This window comes from Neophocaena asiaeorientalis, unplaced genomic scaffold, assembly GCF_003031525.2.
Source record: "Neophocaena asiaeorientalis asiaeorientalis breed wild unplaced genomic scaffold, Neophocaena_asiaeorientalis_V1.1 scaffold965, whole genome shotgun sequence".
Taxonomy (NCBI): Eukaryota; Metazoa; Chordata; class Mammalia; order Artiodactyla; family Phocoenidae; genus Neophocaena; species Neophocaena asiaeorientalis.
The window spans coordinates 75188-97484 of NW_020172079.1; the positions used below are offsets into that span (position 1 = coordinate 75188).

Consider the following 22297-nt stretch of genomic DNA (forward strand, 5'->3'; position numbering starts at 1 on the left):
CATGGTGTCCCTAACTACTTGAACACTGACTAGCACACAGAGACGCTCAATACATGTTTGTCAGAAAAATGAAGACTGTGAGATGACCTTTATTAGAGATTTATTCCTTATAAGCTGTTCCTGGGAGGGGTGGCCTGTCAGCCTTGTGATCAGCTATTAGCAAAATGGAGTGGATTCAGTGAGCTGATGCCTCCCTGGAGGCAGAGTCTAGGGGCTGAGGGGAGCGTACCTCACAAAGTTCTGATGGTAAAAGGCAGGAGGACAGACCCAGGGCAATTTCCATTACAGGGCTGGTTGGGTAAGTGCTACAGGACTGTGGGGTCTAGGCAGTGAAGCAGAGACACTGGGGCAGAAAGGAGCTGGGAGAAGTCAGAGGCAGGGCCTATCAGACGGGGTTTATCAGGCTATTGGCTCAGGCCTTACATTCCATCGAGGCCCTCAAATTTAGTCTTTTATAAATTTATTTATTGAATTTATTTTATTTTTGGCTGCATTGGGTCTTCGTTGCTGTGCGTGGGCTCTCTCCAGTTGCAGTGAGTGGGGGGCCACTCCTCGCTGTGGTGCGCGGGCCTCTCAGTGCGGTGGCCTCTCTTGTTGTGGAGCACAGGCTCCAGGCACGCGGGCTTCAGTAGTTGTGGCTCGCAGGCTCTAGAGCACAGGCTCAATAGTTGTGGTGCACGGGCTTAGTTGCTCCGTGGCATGTGGGATCTTCCCGGACCAGGGCTCGAACCCGTGTCTCCTGCATTGGCAGGTGGATTCTTAACCACTGCGCCACCAGGGAAGCCCAAATTTAGTCTTTTGACATTATCTCCAGAAGAGAATACAACTAGTCACAGACCACCCCCAGTACGCTTGAAAAAAGATGCTCATTTGTATGGCTGTAATTACAAAATGCAAATATCAAGAATATTCTAGAACCCATCTTTCAAGACCCACCTACAGCAGCTGACACTCCTGGCAACACTGTCTTCACTTGGCTTCCTTCTCAGTCTCCTCTGTTGCTTCCCATTCATCTTGTCCCTCAGCCCTAACCATTTATTTCCAGAAGGCAGCCAGAGCGATCCCTCGGTACCTTTGCACCTGAATTTCCTCTGCTGGAACCCTCTTCCTCAAAACTGACTCCCTTACTTCTTTCAGGTTCTTGCCTGGACGTGACTTTCTCAGTGAGGTCTCTTACCCACCACCTTATTTAAAACAGCACTACCTCCAAACTTCTATCCCTCTTCCCTCCTTACCACTTACTACCAAAAGACCTCCCACATGTATTTCTCAGTTAGTGTTTGTCTCCCCCGAAATGGAGGTCAGCTCCAGGAGGGTAGAGATTTGTCTCATGTTAACTACCATACCTCTGTTGTCTAGAACAGTGCCTGACACATAGTGAACCCTCATAAATTATCTGAATGAATGTCGAGAAGTTTAATGACTTTTCAATTTTTCGTGTTCGCATTTAAAATTTATAGAGCATCTTACAAAGGACCATGGACCATTTAAAGGTGAGAGTTTAAAACATTTTTTTTAAAGAGTCTATATATTTAGTAACTACTGTGGGCATCAACATAACAGCTAAACTAAGGGGAAGAGTAGGCATTCAAGGCATGTTTCTTTAATTAATGACCCTTTGGAGTGTGGTTGACGTGCGCGTAGTCTGCAACGGTGCAGCAGCTTGGTTGTAGTGCTAGAAGAAGCCCCAGGGGTGCGCTGGCTCAGACACCGCCACTGCAGACCTGTTAGTTGAGTCGAATCCAACGCGGATGAGTTACAGCTGCAAAAGACCCGACTCCACCACCGAGACCCAGCTTCAGCCTCAGCCGAGCCTGAGGCCCGACTGCGCAGCCGCAGAACTAGGTGGGCGGGCCTGCGCAGCCGCAGAAAAAGCCGGTGGCCGGGGGTCCAGCTCAGTCTCGCTCAGTTTCCCGGCCGGCCTGGTCCCCGCTTTCTTCACCGCCGCGGGTGAGGCCGGCTTCGCTGCACCGGTATCGGACCACTAGCCCTCTTCTCCTGAGCTGTCGCCATCATGCTGCTGCCTGTGTTCACCCTGAAACTGCGCCACAAAATCAGCCCCCGCATGGTGGCCGTAGGGCGCTACGACGGGACTCACCCGTGCCTGGCGGCCGCTACCCAAGCAGGCAAGGTAACCGCTCCCACAAGTTCCCACCCGCACGGGGCCCGGGCCCCTGGAGTCCCCACGACCTCTGCCCGCTAGGTCCCTGTAGTCCAGCTCCTCACTCTCAGGCTCCTCCCCCAGCCAGGGTTGCCCGGCAACTTCCGTAGCTCTCCATCCTGTGCACACATCATGAATAATCACGCAGGACGGCTTTTCTGAGCAGTTAATTTGTCTTCAGGCACTTAGACTCGGACAATGTTGGTGTCTCTCTACAGGCCGGGAGCTTACGGAAGAGAAGACCCCAGAGGGGGAATGGCTTGGTCAGGGTTAGCAGTAATGGCAGACCCCAGATTAGAGCCCAGGGCTTCTGCCCTTTGCTCTGGAACTCCTGCTATCTCAGACTGCCTCTCAGAGCCAACAACTTTACGGGGGGCGGGGGGGGGGGCGGATTACAAAGACCCTTAACTTAAGTGATTAAAATTGCACTTTCGATCTTTATCCACGTACAGTCACGTCTCTTCCTATAATTTATTTACTAAGTACCATTTAGGGGCTTACTATGTGCCGGGTGCTGGGCAAGGTGTGGGAATCACAGAGACGAAAAAGATATGGTCATTCAGCATTCACCAGACTTACTGGACACCTCCTTCGTGCTAGATCTTGGGGATTCAGAGATAAAGTTGGAGTCCTGACTTTCAGAAAGCTTGTAGTCCAGAAGGACAGCAGACAGGGCAAATGAAGAAACTGTGTGTTGATGGAGGCATGCCCCCAAACCATGGAATACTATGACGCCAAGCGTAATAACTTCTAACAGGTGCAAAGCCTTATTACGTTAATCATCTCAGTATCCTTGCTAAATTGCCAACCGCTGCCATATAGCACAGGTGTTGTAGATTGTGGCTCTGGTACCTACTAAGTTCATGACCTTGAGCAAGGTACTTAGTATCTACCGCATAGGGTTGCTAAGAGGATTAAGTAAGTTACTACTGATACATGTCATGCGCTTATAGGCAGTGGTCACTAACTGTTAGCTGTTATTTTCTTCTTATTACTCCCACTTTACTGTTTAGAAATAATGGTTCAGAGAGGTTCAAAGCAATGTTTGAGGCTGTTCAACTGGAAAGCGGTAGAAATGAGATTAGAGTGCATGTTCTCTGACCCAGTGTGGATTTAATAAGCTAACATTTATGTAATGATTTACAGTTTTCGAGACACTGCCACCTATGTTGTATGTTTTCTCATATGCCATGCCTTGGGATACATAAGTAAAAAGTAATGATTCATTTTCATTAAGTTGTATGATGGAGGAAAGCATTTAGCACAGAGCCTCGTACGTAATGATGTTAGTAGGCACTGACAAATACCAAAAATTCATATTGGTTCTGCCATAGGTGCACAGCAGCTACATAAGTGGGTTGAAAAGATCGCATTGATATTAGCTCAGCCCCTGATTTATTGAGGGCTTGCTATGTGCTGGGCACTGTTCTTAGCTCTGCAGTTACAAGGGTGAAGGTGACAGACAAGTCTCATCCCCTTGGAGGTTACTTTGAGAGGGGGAGCCAGATAGTTAACAGAAACACACACACTGTCTCCATGGGAGAAAAACAGAGTAAGGGGTTGGGGGTGATGGGAGATTGCTATTTTAGACAGGGTGATCAGATAGGTCTCTGATAACTGTGGATCAGAGGTTTGAAGCAAATGAGGAAACCAGCCCTGCAGATAGGTGGAGTAAGTGTATCAGCAAGTACAAAGGCTCTGAGGTAGGGATATACTTGGTGTGTTCCAGAAACACAAGAAAGTTGCTGGGGCTGGAATGGATTGAGGGAAGCAGTGGGGTAGCCAGCGGCTGGATCATATAGGGCCTTGTAGGCCACCGTAAAGACCTTGGTTTTAATAAAGTGCGTGATGGGATTCGGTTTATGTTTTAGATAAAGGATTACTGGCTGGTGCTGCAACAGAGCTGCAGGGAGGGGAGTTATAGGGGTGGAAGCGGGAACATGAGGCAGAGGTTTCTATGGAACCACTTTCATTAGAATGTGACCTGGAGTGGGAGGCAGGGACGCTTGACTCTAAGTCTCTTTCTGAAGATGGGGGGAAAAAAAGGGAGAGAGAGAGAAGTTCCTATGTCCTGTGTAATTGGACACTTTATATTCAGAACTTCAAAAACAAATCTGAAGTTCTGACCTGATCTTTTATCTTTAGACTTAAAGAAAAAATTGGTACTATTTTATGATCCAAATAATACACAAATATATTTTCCTTTAAAAACTAACATTGCAGGTAAGGCCAAAGCCCTCCTTGACTGTCGGGGTCCGTGTCTCTAGAAAGAGGATTTTGTCATTTTCAGTGGGACTCTGTTGTGAATGGGGGGCTGACTTATTGGGATCTGGTCTCTGAACCTGAGCAAGGATGTTTTAAAAAGGGGTTTCTTGCAGGATGAACATTAGTTCATCGGGGGACAGGTTTCCTCTCACCATGGAATTGGAGGGCCTAGTTGGAATTTATATTGTCAGCAACACCCCCTCAGCCAGAACAGATATGTGAACTTCAGCCAGTCCTTTGGCTGAAGGCACTGGGAATGATCTGTTTGTTGTGTGACTGAGCCTGAGGGACAGGTGAGTCTCCAGGGCACTGATTGCTGTATGCAGAGAACAAACAGCAGGAGGGGAATTAGGAAGAAACCAGACTCCTGGGACTCTTGCTCATGACAGCAACCTCCAAACTCTTTTCATCCCAATAACAGTGAACATGAAGTCCACAGGTTATTTTTCCTCCAGTTCTTTCTCAGCCTAATTACTAGAAGACTGTTTAAGAATTCTTTTGTTCAGAACTGTTATAAAAGGAAGTAAGATGTGGCTAGAGATTACTGGAGCCAGACACCAAGCTTGCATCTTAGCCCTGTCACTTATCAGTTGTGAGACCTTGGGAAAGGGCCTTAACCCTTCTGACCTCCTCTGTATATCAGGAGGACCAAATGCAGTAATGTTTATAAAAGCATGTTGTAAAGTATTACACAAATGAGAACATGAACACAATATTAAGTAGCTACACACACTATCTCTATGTTTCTAACCAATCTTTTAAAAATTATTTTTTGTCGAATAGGTTACCTTGTTTAGATAATAATTTAAAACTAATCCTGCTTGGATTTAAAACCAAGTCTCCTAAAACTGAGTTCCTCTGCTGCATTTATAATTAACTTCTCTATCCCAAGCTTTGTTTCCTTTCTTGTTCCACACCTGTTCCTCCTCAGGATTGAGGATTATCAAAGAAAAGCAGGCATTGTAACCAAGCTGGACCCTATGGGGCCTTCCTAGGACAGACCCCTCCCCTCCATGTCCTCTACCTGCCTCTTGTTTGTAGAAAAGCTTTAGTCTCCCAGGCCTGCCCTGAGTCTCAGAAGGCTGGCTCAAGAGTTAATTATTAGGAATGGGAAGATGGAGAAACAAGCTGTTGAGCTGGGAAACTGGCAACAATTTAGACTCTAAACCAGCCATAAAGAGTCATGGGGAGCTCCCAGCTCCCAGTTCCCTGAAAGCTATAAAAGTCTGACACACATTCCTAAGCTGTTTTTACAGGGAGCAGACTCCTACCAGAGGAAAACTGCTGATCACAAGCACATAGACCCCAGACCGGTTGAAGCCAGAAGATAGGTGATGCTTGAAACTTCAGCTTGTTGCCAACCAATCCAGGAATTGTGCACGAGCTGCTCATGCACCCTGCGGATCCCTCCCTCACACTGCCTTTAAAACCTTGGTCTCCTAACTGGCACCTTGGAGGTGGTCTTAGGACATTCGTGCGCCATCTTCCCAGGTCGCTGGCCTCTTGAGTAAAGCAAAGTTTCCTTTTCCACCAACGCTTGTCTCTCGAGTATTGGCCTTTTGAGTGGAGCAACCAGACTGGCCTCGCCTGGTTACAGGTTTATACCAAGGGGTGAAATGCTCATTTAACGTTAGCAAATTTTAGAACTAGAAGGGGCTTAAGGCATCTCTAGTGCGGTTTCTCATCCTTTTCTTTTTTTCCATGTTGCCTCCCATGGAGCTTTTTTCAGAAAATTAAAATTTCCCTAATGAAATTTTAATACCACAGATATGCAGTACATCAGTTTTTATAAAGACCCTTTGGAGGCTACAAGCCATTCTAATGTCTAAGATGCCCCCCACCCCAAACCCAGCCACCCGTCTTGAGAGCAGTATCACCCCTCTTGAGATGCATGTTTTAGTCTAAACCTCCTTTTACAGAAGCCCAAGGAAATTTAAAGATTTGTAGGGATACTCAGATGATTATTTATGACAGCTGAAACTGCTAAATTCATTAACTTTGAGCTAATTATTTAATTCTGTCTTACTAGTATAGACTATGAAAGCCTTCAAGAAGCTTGCTTTGTGTGACTCAGTTTAGGTTTGTAAGAAAAATCTACTACCTACGAGTAAGGGTTAGGAAGTGAATTAGTTAGGTGCTTGGATGGAAGATACTAAAGGAAGTGTTTATTATTCTATTTTCTCTGATCTTCATGTGTAGCAATCACATTGTAGCTGGTAGCAGCTTCCTGTAGGTTGACCAGGAAAAGGATGGTTTGTAAGAGTGCTTTAACACTCTACCGGTGGGTAGTATATAAGCTGCCCTGGGAAGCAACAACTAGATCTTGGCTATCACCTTGTTCTTTATAAGGCTAAGAACCACTGGGTTTCCACAGTTTGCAGTGATTGAAAGCCAGCCGTGCACAGAACTGTGTATGGGCGTTTTAAGTTTTGTAGATGATTAAAGTCACTTCTTGTTAATGTTGATATCTGTTAATAACCTGAGTCTTTTTAAAAAAGATGTATGTTAATTTTACATTTTTGGTATTTTAAGGGGATGTAATTAACTGTTTTTGTTTTAGGTTTTTATTCACAACCCTCATACCCGGAGCCAGCATTTCAGTGCATCCAGGGTCTTCCAGAGCCCCCTGGAGTCTGATGTTTCACTTCTCAACATTAACCAGGCAGTCAGCTGCCTGACTGCAGGAGTACTGAACCCTGAACTTGGCTATGATGCTCTTTTAGTGGGGACACAGACTAATCTTCTGGCTTATGATGTCTACAATAATTCAGATTTGTTCTACAGAGAGGCAAGTATGCCCCTTTATAACCATAAAACTTCCATTACCCATTAGTGTCCACTTTTTCTTTTTTATGATTAAAAGAGATCATTTATTTTGGTTTTTTATGTGGTTGTTGTAGTATAGTTAAAAAACATGCGGATTTTGCCATTTACATCTCCTTTGTGTACTTGACATTTATTTGGTCATGGTTGGTAACCACTTTTTGACACTCCAGTTTATCTCTCAGGAGGTATATCTGTGCTACTACCATCTGTCAAGATTTGCCATTGAGAGTGCTGCCAACAGCCAGGGAGCCAGCAAACAGGTCTCCTGGTGGCTTTGCATTAAAGTTTAGTATAGTAGTTTCTAGGAGGAGCACTTACTGTAGCCTGCCATCTACAGGTTACTGCAACTTTAATACTCAGATAATCCAAATTTATTATAGAAAAGATATAGAAGCAAAATAAAAATAATTACGCATGGTTTCTTCATTTGGAAATAGCACTTAACTCTTGAATTGAGTTATCCCGACTTTTTACTAAGTATTTGTGAGTGATTTCTTTTTAAATGGGATCATACTATATACATGTAGCCTTTTACTTTTTTTCTATAATAGCTTTATTAAGATATAATTCATACACCATACAATTCACCTATTTAAAGTATACAGTTCAGTGGTTTATTCGGAGAGTTGTGTAACTACACCACAATCAATTATAGAACATTTTCATTATTCCAGAAAAAAACCCATACCCATTAGTAGTCACTCCCCATTTTCCCCCAACCTCTCATCCTTAAGCAACCACCAGTCTACTTTCTGTCTCCATAGATTTGCCTATTCTGGACATTTTCTTTTATAAATTTATTTATTTTATTTATTTATTTTTGGCTGTGTTGGGTCTTCGTTGCTGCGTGCAGGCTTTTCTCTAGTTGTGGGGAAGGGGGATACTCTTCGTTGCAGTGCATGGGCTTCTCATTGCAGTGGCTGCTCTTGTTGTGGAGCACGGGCTCTAGGCGTGTGGGCTTCAGTAGTTGTGGTGCGCAGGTTCAGTAATTGTGACGCATGGGTTTAGTTGCTCCGCGGCATGTGGAATCTTCCTGGACCAGGGCTCAAACCTGTGTCCCCTGCATTGGCAGGTGGATTCTTAACCACTGCGCCACCAGGGAAGCCCTATTCTGGACATTTTGTTACATGTATCATACTTCATTCTTTTTATGGATGAGTAATTTTCCATTGTATGTATAAACAACATTTTATTTATCCATTCATCATTTAATAGACATTTGGGTTGTTTCTACTCCCTGGATATTACATGTGGCCTTTTTATTCAGAAATATATGTATTGTATTGAACTTTATATTGAAGTTACTATATATCCATGCTTTATTCTTATTGGCTCTATAGTATTTCATTGTGTTAAAATATATCATAATTTGTTTAACCCTTTCCATATTGTTTCATATTATATTATTTCCGTAGTTTCTCTATTACAATTGATAATTTCATAAGCATATATCTTTGCCAACTTCTCTGATTATTTCCTAAGGGTAAGTTCTTGGAAATGCAGTTTTTTTCCTTTGGTATTTTTTTATTGAGGTAGAATGTACATACAGTGAGATATACAAACCTTAAGTGGTCAGTTCAATGAGTTTTGATCCCTGTAATCAACACCCCCCCAATAAAAATATATTGGGGGTGTTATGGAAGCATCTTATGGAAAAACCGGAACGAACAACTTTTTGGCCAACCCAGTAGAACATTTTCATCACTTCAGAAAATTTTGCTGTGCCCCATTCCAGTCAATTCCTATTCCCTATAGATATTCACTGTTTAGATTTCTGTCACCTTAGATTAGTTTTCCCTGTTCTTGAACTTCATACAAATGGAATCATACAGAATGTACTCTTTGGTGTCTGGCTTCTTTCACTTAACGTCTGTGAGAATCATACTTGTTGTTGCATTTAGCAGTAGTTCTTTTTTTTTTTTTTAAATATTTATTTATTGTGGCTGTGCCAGGTCTTAGTTGTAGCATGCGGGCTCTTAGTTGCAGCATGTGGGCTCTTAGTTGCGGCATGCTGACTTTTAGTTGCTACATGCGTGTGTGCTATAGTTCCCCAAGCAGGGATCGAACCCGGGCCCACTGCATTGGGAGCATGGCATCTTACCCACTGGACAACCAGGGAAGTCCCTACCAGTAGTTCTTTTTTGTTGCCGAATAGTAATCCCATTGTGTGAATATGCTACAATTTGTTTATTCTTCTGTTGATGGACATGTGGCATGGACATCCGGGTTGTTTCCAGTTTGGGGCAATTATGGATAAAATTGCTGTAAACATTTTTGTCCTAGTCTTTTTGTGGACATACGTTTTAGTTCATCTTGGGTAAATACCTAGGAGTAGTTGTACCGTTTTACACTTCCATCAGCAATGTGTGAGAGTTCCATTTGCTCCACATTTCTTGTCGGCATTTGGTGTTGCCAGTCTTTGTAATCTGAGTCATTTTAGTAGGTGTGAAGTGGTATCTTACTGTGGTTTCATTTTGCATTTTCCTTGTGACCAGTGATGTAGAACACTTTTTCTTGTGCTTTTTTTTTATTGGTATGTCTTCTTTTGTGAATCATCTAAGTCTTTTGCCTATTTTTTATTGGTAGTTTGGGTGTATTATTGATTCGTAGGTGGTCTTTGGATATACTGGGTACAAGTTCTCTGTCAGATTCATGTAAAATAAATATTTTCTCTCAATACGTGGCTCATTCCAATAGGTAGGTATCTTCTGATGAGCAAAAGTTTTCAATTTTGATGAAGTCTTGCTGATCAATTTTTTCTTTAATGGTTAGTGCTCTTTCTGTCCTAAGAAATCTTTGCCTATTTCAGTGTGACAAAGATACTGTTGTATTTTTGTATAAGACTGAAATTGAGTTTAGGACTGTATTAGGATTCTTCAGAGAAACAGAACCAATAGGATGTGTATATATATAGAGAGGGAGTGGAGATGGATTTATTTTAAGGAATTGGCTCATGCACTTGTGGAGGCTGGCAAGTCCAAAATTTGCAGGGTATGCCAGCAGGATAGAGACAGAGGAAAGAACTGATGCTGAAGCTCAAGTCCAGAGGCAGTCTGGTGGCAGGATCCTTCCTTCCTCAAGGGAGGTCAGTCTTTTTTCTATTTAGGCCTTCAGCTGATTGGATGAGGCTCACCCACATTCTACAGGGTAATCTGCTTTACTCAGAGTCTACTGATTTAAATGTTAATCTCATCTAAAAAATACTTTCACAGAAACGTCTAGAATAATGTTTGACCACATATCTGGGTACCATGGCCTGGCCAAGTTGACACATAAAATTCATGATCACAAGAATTCAGCTTTACAATTGCTGAGTTAAAAACCTTTTCTAAGTGAAATTTTTGTTAGATATTGCTAAACTGCCCTCTAGAAAGACTACTGTTTTCCCACCTCCCCCTCAGAATATGAGACTGCTTGTTTTATCACACCCTAATGAACAATAGGTCTCATCTTTGCTAATCTGAAAAGTGAAAAATGATGTAATGTAGAATGAACATTTTTTCATACTTGTTGGCGATTTGTATTTCTTCTCTTGTGAATTTCCTTTTTATTTATTTAGTTTTGCTTGGGGTGTGTTTACCCATTTCTTATTTACTTTGTATTAACTCTCTTATTAACAAGAAATATTAACTCTTTGTCCTATATATTGCAGTTATTTTTCCCAGTTTATTTTTTTTACCTTTTAACTTGATTGATTGATTGACCAGTTAGTAGTTTTGGCTTATGAATTCTTTTCTTTCTTTTATAGCCAATCTATTTTTTATAGTTTTCCTACTTAAAGATTATGTAAGTAAGGACTATTTTCCTATACAATAAACGGTGTTTACAAAGATGTCCTCGAATCTTCCAAAAATAAATTAAATTGTGCTTATGTACTTTATTCAAGAAGTCAAGACACTTATTATTTCTGGATGGTGGGTCTATAGGTGTTTGTAGTTTTTAGTACTTTACAATTTACAATTAAAAAGAGCAGTAGTAAGAGAACTGAGTAATAAGTATTAAAAAGATTTCCATCTAAAATAGTTAAAATAGGTTATAAAAGTTTGGGTGTTTAAAGGCATAAGTCTTGATTCTCTGGGGAATTTGGCCTTTAGAACCTGGTGGTCCAAGAGAGCCTGGGATTTTGTAGTAGGTTATCGTAGCAGGTTAGTGTGAGAGACCAAGGGCCTGAGTTTATCCTGGGTCTGTGCTCATCCTTGCATGAGCACGCATAAACCACAGATGCGGTCCTCAGTGGACAGCCCTGGCCTGCCTCTCAGGAGACCATGTGGCTTCTCAGAAATGATGACAGACGACTCTGAGTATCTAAATAAAAAGAGGGATATATGTTATCTCCAGTGTGCCCGTGCAGCATTGTGTTTGAGAGTTTCTGTCTTTTTTCCCTTCTTAGGTAGCAGATGGGGCCAATGCAATTGTGCTGGGGACATTGGGAGACATTTCCTCTCCTCTTGCAATTATTGGTGGAAATTGTGCTCTGCAGGGTTTCGATCATGAAGGAAATGATCTCTTTTGGACGGTAGGAAGAATGAAATACTCTCTTTAGTACTCTTAAACGTTTTTACTTTTAATATTCTTTATGTCTTGTTTGTTTGTTTTTTACCACTAACTGTAATGAATAATAGAAACAAAATAGAACAATGTTTATAATTCTGTACATTTTAAAAAAGGATATGAGGGCTTCCCTGGTGGCGCAGTGGTTGAGAGTCTGCCTGCCGATGCAGGGGACATGGGTTCGTGCCCCGGTCTGGGAAGATCCCGTATGCCACGGCGCTGCTGGGCCCGTGAGCCATGGCCGCTGAGCCTGCGCGTCCGTAGCCTGTTCTCAAAAAAAAAAAAGGATATGAGTAATTAGAGTTTTAAATTAGTGGTTTGTATCATCCTCTCTTTCATGTAGTTCCTGTGTTTGGATTAAGGGAAAAAAGATGGTATAGTAATGATTTTGGTTCTATTTTCAGGTTACTGGAGATAATGTTCATTCCTTGGCCTTGTGTGACTTTGATGGTGATGGGAAGAAGGAGGTATGTGCGGGAGGAGATACTTCACTTGTGTATACTTCTCAGCTGAGTACATACATTTTCCCGTGACGGTGACATTAGTGTTGAGAGAGCTGTTAGCTTCTCACAGGTGATTTTGGTGCTCTGTTGCCTAAATGATGAGCTAACTGGCCTCATTCGTCTTTCTCCTCTCTTTTCAACAATAATTTACTTGTGTTTGTCTAATACAGAGATCAAGACCATGATGTTTCAAAGACACCTGACAGGGAGAGAAGGCAGAACATTTGATGGGATCGCAGTCACATTCACAGTTTTATAACTTGATTCCAATGCTTTTAAATTGTACCTAGTTCTCAGTTTTAGCCAACTTTTTCAGGAATCTGAAAGTTTTAGAGATTGGCTCTTAGCCTTTTTAAACTATTCTAATGGTTTCTCTAGAAATTAACTTCTTGAGCAGCCCGTGAAGTACTGTGTTGGGCATTGACTTACCCTCCACTTGTTCACGGATACTGGGCTCTGGCTTTTGAAACAAGGCTTCCACCTGCAGGCAGACAGACACCAAACGAAGAACATTTTCAGGTGCCTGGTGAAAGAACTTGTTCTGGGTAGGAGGTGCAGCCCACATGGCAGGATCTTCAGCAACCACTTTTTCTTCACTGACTGAATCTTAACCTTCTCAATGGAAGGAACCTTTCTGAGCATCACATTGCTGGGAAGTTGGAACTCCTGGGTGGCTGTAGGAACATACCAAGTATCATGCGATTTTTTTGTTTTATTTTTGGAAATTTTGCTGTGCTCACTCGCTGAACTAAATATGTATGGTTTTTTTCCTTTCAGCTTCTTGTTGGATCTGAGGATTTTGATATCCGAGTTTTTAAAGAAGATGAGATTGTGGCAGAAATGACAGAAACAGAGGTAAGAAGTGTAAGAAGGTATCAGAATTATGATAACCTTGACAGATGAGCATAGTCAAATGTAACATTAAAGGACAGTGCTGGGACATCTTCTCACAACCCAGACAGTTTTAGGGTAAAAACTGTGGGGATTAAACAGAGTTGTGCATTGCAGAGAAAGAAGCATTTTAAATATCATTTATCAAGATATATCTTGAAAAGACTGATTAAATAGAGAAAAATTATTGAGCACATAAAGGTATTTCTTTTAATGAGCAAATACATACTACTGATAATAATAGCAACCATTTATTGTGCACCTGAAATATGCCAGGCACTGAACTTACTCATCCTACAACAACCCTGTTATGAAGGTATTATTAGTTCTCATTTTACAGATGAGGGAACATGTTAAGTTTCTCTCACAAGCTCATGGCTGTTAAGTGGCATATGGTCAGGATCTGAAGCTTTGTGCCTCCTCCTCCTCATGTGTCTTAAATGGGGTTGAATATTGAATAAAGTGTGTAAATGAGATTTTTATACTTTTTCTCTTAATTCAAATTAAGTACTTCTTAGGCACATTTCTATAGGTAAACTTAGAAATCAGATGTTAGAGAACTTGACTAGTTTCTTTGTGATTAGAATTACTCATGTAATTGAACCTGAGATGTTCCTTAAAGAGTTTTTTTTTTTTTTAAAACGGTGAAGATTACTCTCATCCTTTGTAGTTTTGGTATTCTTAGGATATTTATTTGCTGCTGGTTTTCCAGGATTGGGCAAGATGGAAACAGAAAAAAGAATTAGGATATTCTGAATTAAGGAAGGAGAAAGGGATAAAGGAGCAATGGCTGTGACCATTGTAAATGGACAGAAAAAAAAAAAAACAGAAGGAAGTCTTGGAGATCAAAATGATGGGACTGTGCAAAATTGAATCAGGTGGTGCTTGGGAATCTGTATCGGAAAAGCTTGAGGGCACCAGCCTCAGAACTCACCTTGTCTACTCATCCTCGCTTCTCGCCACTTACAAAGCTGTCTAGGGACGTCAGGCTTCTATTTCCCTGACTACAAAAGGGAGACCACAAAGCAAAACCTGCATATTGATATATAAAAGTGTTATCAATGATTTTAACTGGTTTACCTTTATTATAGATTTTTACTTCGACTTACTATACTTTTTATGCAGTCATAGTTATTATGGTTGTAAACTAATAGCTTTGGATGGAGGAAAATGAAGGGTAGAAGTGAGTGCCAAAAGCAACAGTCTGAAGATGTGTGTCCATATGGGGGCGGTTTTGTTTATGTGTATGTGTTTAATGTGTGCTTTTCTAGAGAGAAGAGCCTTAGCTTTCATTAGATTCTTGAAGGGGGTTGCCACCACCTTGTTAAAAAAACAACTTGAGAATCACTGACCTGTAGGTGCTGTGTCCTGCATTACCATTTCCCTTTCATTCAAATTTGTAGTAAATTGGGACTTCCCTGGGGGCGCAGTGGATAAGAATCCGCCTGCCAATGCAGGGGACACGGGTTCGAGCCCTGGTCCGGGAAGATCCTACATGCCGCGGAGCAACTAAGCCCGTGCGCCACAACTACTGAGCCCACGTGCCAAAACTACTGAAGCCTGCGTGCCTAGAGTCTGTGCTCCGCAACAGGAGAAGCCACCACAACGAGAAGCCTGTGCACCGCAACGAAGAGTAGCCCCCGCTCGCCGCAACGAGAGAAAGCCTGCGAGCCGCAACGAGAGAAAGCCTGCGAGCAGCGAGTACCCAACGCAGGCAAAAATAAATGAATAAATTAAAAAAAAATTTTTTTGTTTAAAAAAAATTTTTGTAGTAAATCTTTTCCCTTTTAGGGAATCATTGAGGTGTTGTTGGATTTCTGTTTATTGTCAATACTAGATGTGAGGGGAGTGCATTCTTTGAAACACCTCTTTCCTAAATCCTGGAAAAGGACAGAAGAACATGAAATAGAGCAAGGGATTTGAGGTGCCTCTTGATCCTCTAGTCCGCAAAAGAAGAAACTAGTGAGCTAATAAAGGACTAAGGGACCGAGGGAAACTGGGGCTAAATTTATGAAAACGTGGACTTCATGAGATTGTGCATTTCAGGGCTGTTTTCCTGTCCTCTTGGTTTGATTTTGCTCCTAGTTCAAATGTCTTGTCACACATCAGCAAAATTATAATTTATTTGGCAGTTGAACACCACTGCCAAAAGAATGCCTTGAGCTAAATAATTCTGGAGTCCTACCCAGCACTTTGTATTCAGTTAAGTGAAGTGGGTGGTTTTATAGAAAAGCTGTAGGTGTAGAAGAAATTACATAACTATTCTCTGCTTTATACAATTTATTTCTTTATATCTCTTGTATTAGTGTCAGAATTAGGAAGTAGATCTGCAGGATCATAGATATCATTAAACTTTGGTTTTAAACTTTTAAGGATAATTCTTTTCAGTATCTAAAATTTTATCCTCTTAAGTATGTTAAATCCTCTAATAATTCTATAAATATTTCAGTATAATATATGCATTATGTATATTGTTAGATATATACAGAAATCCATGTGCTGGGTTTTTGCTTTTCAAAGGATTATGTTTTCTTTTAAAAAATGTCTTTCATCTCTAGCAAACAATAAATTATGTCATAGAAAAGTATACACTTAAAAGATGTTTAATTGTGGATTTTACAAGTCCTTTTAAAATTTAGACTGTAGGGTATCATAAGTTAAGGAAACTGGAATAATTAAAACATTTTGAGTTATGTGTATAACATCTATCATACATATTCCAGATCTTGTGTACGTGGCTTATTCCCTCCTTAATTCCTTAATTTTATTATTTAAAAAATACTAATTTGTTGAAACTTGCTACATATGCTCAGTCTAAAACAGTAAATTTTGTGAGTTTATTTAATTCTGATTATCCAACTCTGAAATAGATGACATGGCTCATAGAGAAGGGGAATGCATTCCCCTCTAATGGTTTGGAAGTGCATTTAAATCTAATTTTGACATACTTATAGCAAGGCATGCAGTTTTGGTTTTTTTGTTTTTTTTTTTCCGGTATGTGGGGCCTCTCACTGTTGTGGCCTCTCCCGTTGCGGGGCACAGGCTCGGGACCCACAGGCTCAGTGGCCATGGCTCACGGGCCCAGCCGCTCCGCGTCACGTGGGATCTTCCTGGACGGGGGCACGAACCCGTGTCCCCAGCATCGGCAGGCGGACTCTCAACCACTGCGCCACCAGGGAAGCCCCCAAGGCATGCAGTTTTATAAAGCCACACTTTGCACTAAATTGAGCCTTAATGAACTGTGTGTTTATCATTATTTTTTGCAGATAATCACCTCTCTTTGTCCCATGTATGGCAGTCGATTTGGTTATGCCCTTTCCAATGGCACAGTTGGAGTTTATGACAAAACAGCCCGATACTGGAGAATTAAAGTTAGTATGATTAAGCCTCTGAGATTCAGGGATTTTATACTTATTGAGAGACTTATGTACTAATTGTTGAAATTCCTTTTCAGTCCAAAAATCATGCCATGAGCATTCATGCTTTTGACCTTAATTCTGATGGAGTGTGTGAACTGATAACCGGTTGGTCCAATGGGAAGGTAAGTTTAAACAGAGTTCAAGTATGATTTAAAGTAATAATTGAGATACATTGGCTGTATGACTCAGCAGTAACACGAGAATATAAACTTGAGTTCCTTGGCTGTGCTTTCAAATGTAACTTTATAATCTTCCCATGTATTTTTATTCTTGCTCTAGTTATCAACACTGCAGAGTGAGTGAGTGTCCTTTCCGTCTCATAAGCGCTATTTGGGGGAAAATCTCTAGGAAGGTTCTTTCTCTTCCTTGAAGGAATGAGAATCAATTTAATCAGGTTGATCCTAAGCATAAGCACGTTAAAAAAAAGGATTTTTAATAAGCTAATAGTGAACTGTGTATCGCTCTTTTCTAGTAAATCTTCAAGTCTGACAAAAAACAGAATTAATGGGAAGAATTTTGTTAGCATATTGTTTTCTGAGCTAGAACTTCAAAATAGAATTTTTTTGCTTCTTTCCTTTTTTAACTTCAAATCAGAATTTTCTACAGTCTTTTGGCAGGTCAGGATTATCTTGTTAGCAACTGCTTCAGTAGCTGTCAGATCTCCATGGATACCATTTGCCCTAGCTCTTTCATCTGTCAGTGCCGATTGCCTGGAGGAGATCAGCTAATTCTATCTTTACTTCTTTGATTTTTTACTTTTGGCCAGTGCCTTGTAACCTTCCTTTGGTGTTGTGTGAAAAAGATTCTAAAAAACTGTTATGTTGGTTGCTACTTCTCCACTTGGTTTTGTCTTTGGTAGTGGATGTTAAAAATGATAAAAGAAGACCATGTAGTTGCTTATTAAGAAACCTGAAAATCCATAAAGGGGACCCTGTTCTGGAGGAATATAAATTATTATGGTTGATTCGAGAATTAGAAACTACTTGACTTGAGAAGTTATCAAAAGTAACCTTCCGATCTGACTCTGGACCTAGATGTTTTTCTCGTTAAATGCTTTCAAAATTTTAAGAAATTTCTATTATATAATCTGTTGTAGGGCATAAAAAAGATAAGAAAACTATACAGTTCATTATATAAGTAGAAAAGTTGATATCTGCAATTAACAGAAATAGCATTGAAAGGAAAATATACAGATCCAACAGGTGAATATAGGTACAAAATTACTAAATTAACTGCGACTAGTCAACTGACTTTTTCTTTAGTAGGTCATTTGTTGAGTTGGAGGCTCATCTTCTCTTCCAAGGCAAAACCTTCATGTTGGATAAAGCAAAAGAATAGAAAATCCACAGAAATATAAATTCGTCCTGTTTCTTAGTTAGCAAATGAACCCTCTTGTTTGCTAAATATTGTGGAAATGCAATGCTGAAGGCCATGGAGTAGTGAGAAAGAAGCAAGTTCAGTTCAATCTGAGTTCGAGGGTTCTGTTACTGTGCGAAGAGCTTTGGTTAATACGGGCCATTCATTACCTTACAGGCTTTAGCATCCATAATTTTCAGGCTTAACTGATGTTGTTATTAAGAGCATGGTATTCTTCCGACAAGGGGTAGGGACTAGTAGTAAGCTATGACCTAAAATTAGCATTTTTCATTGCAAAGTTTTGCCCAGAAGGATGTTTATGAAAAGACAGAAACAGTGGTCACTGAGATGCTTGCTCTATTAGATTTTCTGTAGCTAGCCTTTTATTAATATAATGCATATGTTCTTGCTTAGAACAAAGTCATCATTTTAAGTGGTTATACTTCATTGTCGTTCTGAGATACTTTTGTTTCTGATGGGTTGGTTATTTGCCTCCCTTGGGAAGAGGAGACTCAGAGGATAGTAGGGCTCTCTGAGGTGTCTCAGTAGTATACGTGGGAGAGGGACTCTTTTTTTTTTTAATATTTATTTATTTATTTGGCTGCACCAGGTCTTAGTTGCAGCATGCGGGCTCTTAGTTGCAGCATGTGGGATCTTAGTTCCCTGACCAGGGATCGAACCCGGGCCCCCTGCATTGAGACCACCAGACCACCAGAGAAGTCCCGGAAGAGGGACTCTTAAACAGGGCTATTACAAAAGGTTATATGGTGGAAGATTGGGCTAGGTTGGCATTTTTCAAACTTCAGCTATAACTATATTGTATACATTTACATATAGTAAAGATAAAATTTGTATATAGAGCTAACATGTCTTGTATGCCTCTATGTGCCAGACCCTGTTCTGAATGCTTACCACGTGTTAATTCCTTTGGGCCTCATTACAACTCTGAGGTGTGGATACAGTTATTTTCCTCATGTTCTTATTATTGATCTCCAGATCAATCAATTATTGACCTCCAGATGAGGAGGCCAAGCACAGAATGGTTAAGAGACTTGTCCAAGATCCCACAGGCAAAAAAAAGCCCCCAGTGGCAAAGCTGGAATTCAGACCCAGGCGGTTTGGACTTTTGCACTGTTCTGTATATTCTAAATGTACTGCCTCTTAGGCAACCCACTTCTTCAAAGGAAGTACTATGTGCAGGCCAGTATGTAAAACAGCTTTTACTTAATAAGAAAAAGAAAACAGAGCTGATTGTGGCCCCTTGGCCCTGATGGTCGTAGGTACGTCCTGAGAAGCCACAGGGCCCCATGGAATACTCTTGAAAACTTCTAGACCATAGCTGACTTTCAAGCTGATTCAACTTTAAAATTTTGTGTTATTTTTTAAAAACTATAGCATAAGCTATTTTTCAAGTTCTTGTTTTATTTTTAGGTTGATGCTCGAAGTGACCGAACTGGGGAGGTCATCTTTAAGGACAACTTTTCTTCTGCAGTTGCTGGTGTGGTGGAGGGAGATTACCGGATGGATGGCCACATACAGTTAATCTGCTGCTCGGTGGATGGGGAAAGTAAATCGGGACAGGAAAAATCCTTGAAAAGTCAGATTTTGATTTGGGTCCGAATACCGGGAAATTCCACTATAAAGTGTTTGTGTTGATATCCTTTCATCCTAATAAATTCACCTAAGTTGGGGAAATGAAAACTTAGCTTTTAAGAACAGGTAATTGATGACTTAAAAGTAGACCTGGCTGTACCTGGGCTTATCCCTCAGTCTGGTGAGTGTTTTTTCCTCTTGTCAGTCCGGGGCTACCTGCCAGGCACGGCTGAGATGAGAGGGAACCTCATGGACACCAGCGTAGAGCAGGACCTGATCCGAGAGCTGAGTCAGAAAAAGCAGAACCTGTTGCTGGAGCTCCGTAACTATGAGGACAATGCCAAGGTAGGTCCTAATGTGGAGGGCCCATGGGAGTCTGAGAAGTTGAGAATGACCAGGAGGATTGGCAGCTGTTGAAAGAGTTTCAGCGTCTGCCACGGTGTGGGTTCCCCCTCCCCGCTGGTGGAAGCCCAGATGGTTTGCCTTTTTGCTAGTGTCAGAATGAAGAGGGTGTGTATCCTTTAACCTGGAAATTCTACTGCTGGGCAGCTAAACTATGGAAATATTTGCATGAGTGTTCAGAGACATTTACTGCAGCACTATTTGTAGCAGGGAACAGTTGGAAGCAACTTAACTTTTGATCAGTAGTAGGGACTGTGGGCTGGGGAATATGAAGCGGCTCAAAAGAATGAAGTATATATATGGGGACTGATATGGAAGGGTATCTGTGGTATTACTGAATGAAAGGAAGCGAGAACAATATGTATAGAGTAACTTATCTTTTTCAACAACAACATAAAAATTGACAACTGCAGAAGCTGTGTGTGTGCGCGTGTGTGCGTGCATGCATGCGCGTGCATGTGTGTATATATATGTACATGTATGTACCAAACTGGCTGGAGGACGAGCTGGGGAGTAGGATTTTAATTTGTCCCATGATACATAACTGTATCTGAATTTGCTATACTAAGTGAACTTCTTTAGTTACTAAAAGAAATGCAGAAAAATGTAAAAGACATGCTGGGGGACACTGGACCCTAACCACAGGAAGGGATGAGAGTATTTTCCTTTGGGGAAAAAGCCAGGTTAGAGTGAGAGCACTAATGAGGTGAGTCCTCTGAAGTCTAAAGAATCAGGTGAATAAGATGATGGGGGATCTGTCTTCTGAAGCTAAATAGCCATGTTATTTAAAATTAACATTAGTTCACTGTTCCAGTGACTGAGCTGGAAGTGGGTGGGGCGTTTTGCAGGCCGAACTGAGCAGTCCACTGAATGAGGCTGATGGGCATCGGGGCATCATCCCGGCCAACACCAAGCTCCACACTGCCCTCTCCGTCAGTCTGGGGAGCGAGGCGCAGGCTGCCCATGCAGAGTTGTGCATTTCCACTTCTAATGGTAAGTCGTTACTTGGAGCCGGTGTGTTGGCACCTGTGCCATCTTGGAGTGGTTCTTGGACTGCTGTCTTCTCTCTTCCCTGCAGACACCATCATCCGAGCAGTATTGATTTTTGCAGAGGGAATTTTTCTAGGTGAAAGCCACGTGGTGCATCCCAGCATTCACAACCTTTCCAGCTCCATCCGCATCCCAATTACACCTCCCAAAGATGTCCCTGTGGATCTGCACTTGAAAACCTTCGTGGGCTACAGGAGCAGGTGACCCTTTGCAAGTCACAGTTCATTCCCAGAGAGCGGTTAGAGAGCAAAATGTGTAGATTTCCCATTATGTCATGGATTCTGTGGGGCCAGAGAAGCCGTTTAATGGTTCTTCCCACCCAGGCAAGGTTTCCTATGACCTCTTATTTCTCTAATTTGAAATCTTTCAAAAAAAATAACGAGTATATAAGTTTAAGATGGTTATTTCTGGTTTTAGTCAGATGATCTCATATTCACAAAAGTTCCAAAAATACATTTAAAGGATGATTTAGTTTTTGCCACTAAGACTACGAGGTTAGGTTGTACCTTTACATGAGAGTCACATGTAACCTCGGCTAGTGAAAGAAAACCACTAGATTTTTGGAAGATAAAATCTTTTCACATTCCTTTTAGAGTGTTTTAAACCCTTGGTGCAGGCATGTATTGGGTTGGCCAAAAAGTTCGTTCGGGGTTTTCCGTAACATCTTACGGAATGAACTTTTTGGCCACCCCGATATGTACACAGACTCACGATGTCACTAAACCCCAAACACCATTACATATGGGACTTTAACCCTCAAGTCTTTTTTGGGCGGGGGGAGTTTCTTTATTGAAACCCTTAAACGTCAGCTTGATGACCTGGTAGTGACGTTACATTTATTTTCTGGGCCTTGCCCTTTGAAATAAATTCTACATAAACAGTTCTCTGTGTTCCGTTGGTTGGCCACAGCACCCAGTTTCATGTGTTTGAGTTGACAAGACAACTCCCCCGTTTCTCCATGTATGCGCTGACCAGCCCGGACTCTGCCAGTGAGCCGCTCGGTTACGTCAACTTTATCATCGCAGAACGGGCACAGAGGGTGAGTATCTGGCTTTTCTCTTTCAGCACTTTTGCACGTTAGAATCCTTTGGATGTTTTTTTGTAGAAAGGGGGAAATTACATGAATGTGTTATTTGGTAGCAGTAAATATGACATGAAAGGGTTATGTAGCCTGGAGTTGGATTGTTTATAACCTGTACCAAAAATGTTGCTGAAATATCTTCTCCCATTTTTTTTTTTTTTTTTTTTTTTTTTTTGGTTTTCGGGGGTTTTTTTTTTTT

General features: G+C 41.3%; 1 protein-coding gene across 1 annotated transcript in view; it reads left to right on the top strand.

Annotated features, from left to right (window-relative positions):
* The first annotated feature begins 1865 nt into the window (after positions 1-1865).
* The window catches only part of BBS2 (Bardet-Biedl syndrome 2), a 31857-nt gene continuing 11425 nt past the window's right edge, over positions 1866-22297 (top strand). Inside the window, exons 1-12 of the mRNA XM_024751476.1 lie at positions 1866-2131; positions 6987-7214; positions 11643-11768; positions 12208-12270; positions 13084-13161; positions 16464-16568; positions 16652-16738; positions 19404-19539; positions 19771-19910; positions 20816-20960; positions 21046-21217; positions 21927-22056. Coding sequence (XP_024607244.1) covers positions 2015-2131; positions 6987-7214; positions 11643-11768; positions 12208-12270; positions 13084-13161; positions 16464-16568; positions 16652-16738; positions 19404-19539; positions 19771-19910; positions 20816-20960; positions 21046-21217; positions 21927-22056 — 1527 coding nt within the window. The 5' untranslated portion in view covers positions 1866-2014. The remainder of the gene's footprint in view (positions 2132-6986; positions 7215-11642; positions 11769-12207; positions 12271-13083; positions 13162-16463; positions 16569-16651; positions 16739-19403; positions 19540-19770; positions 19911-20815; positions 20961-21045; positions 21218-21926; positions 22057-22297) is intronic.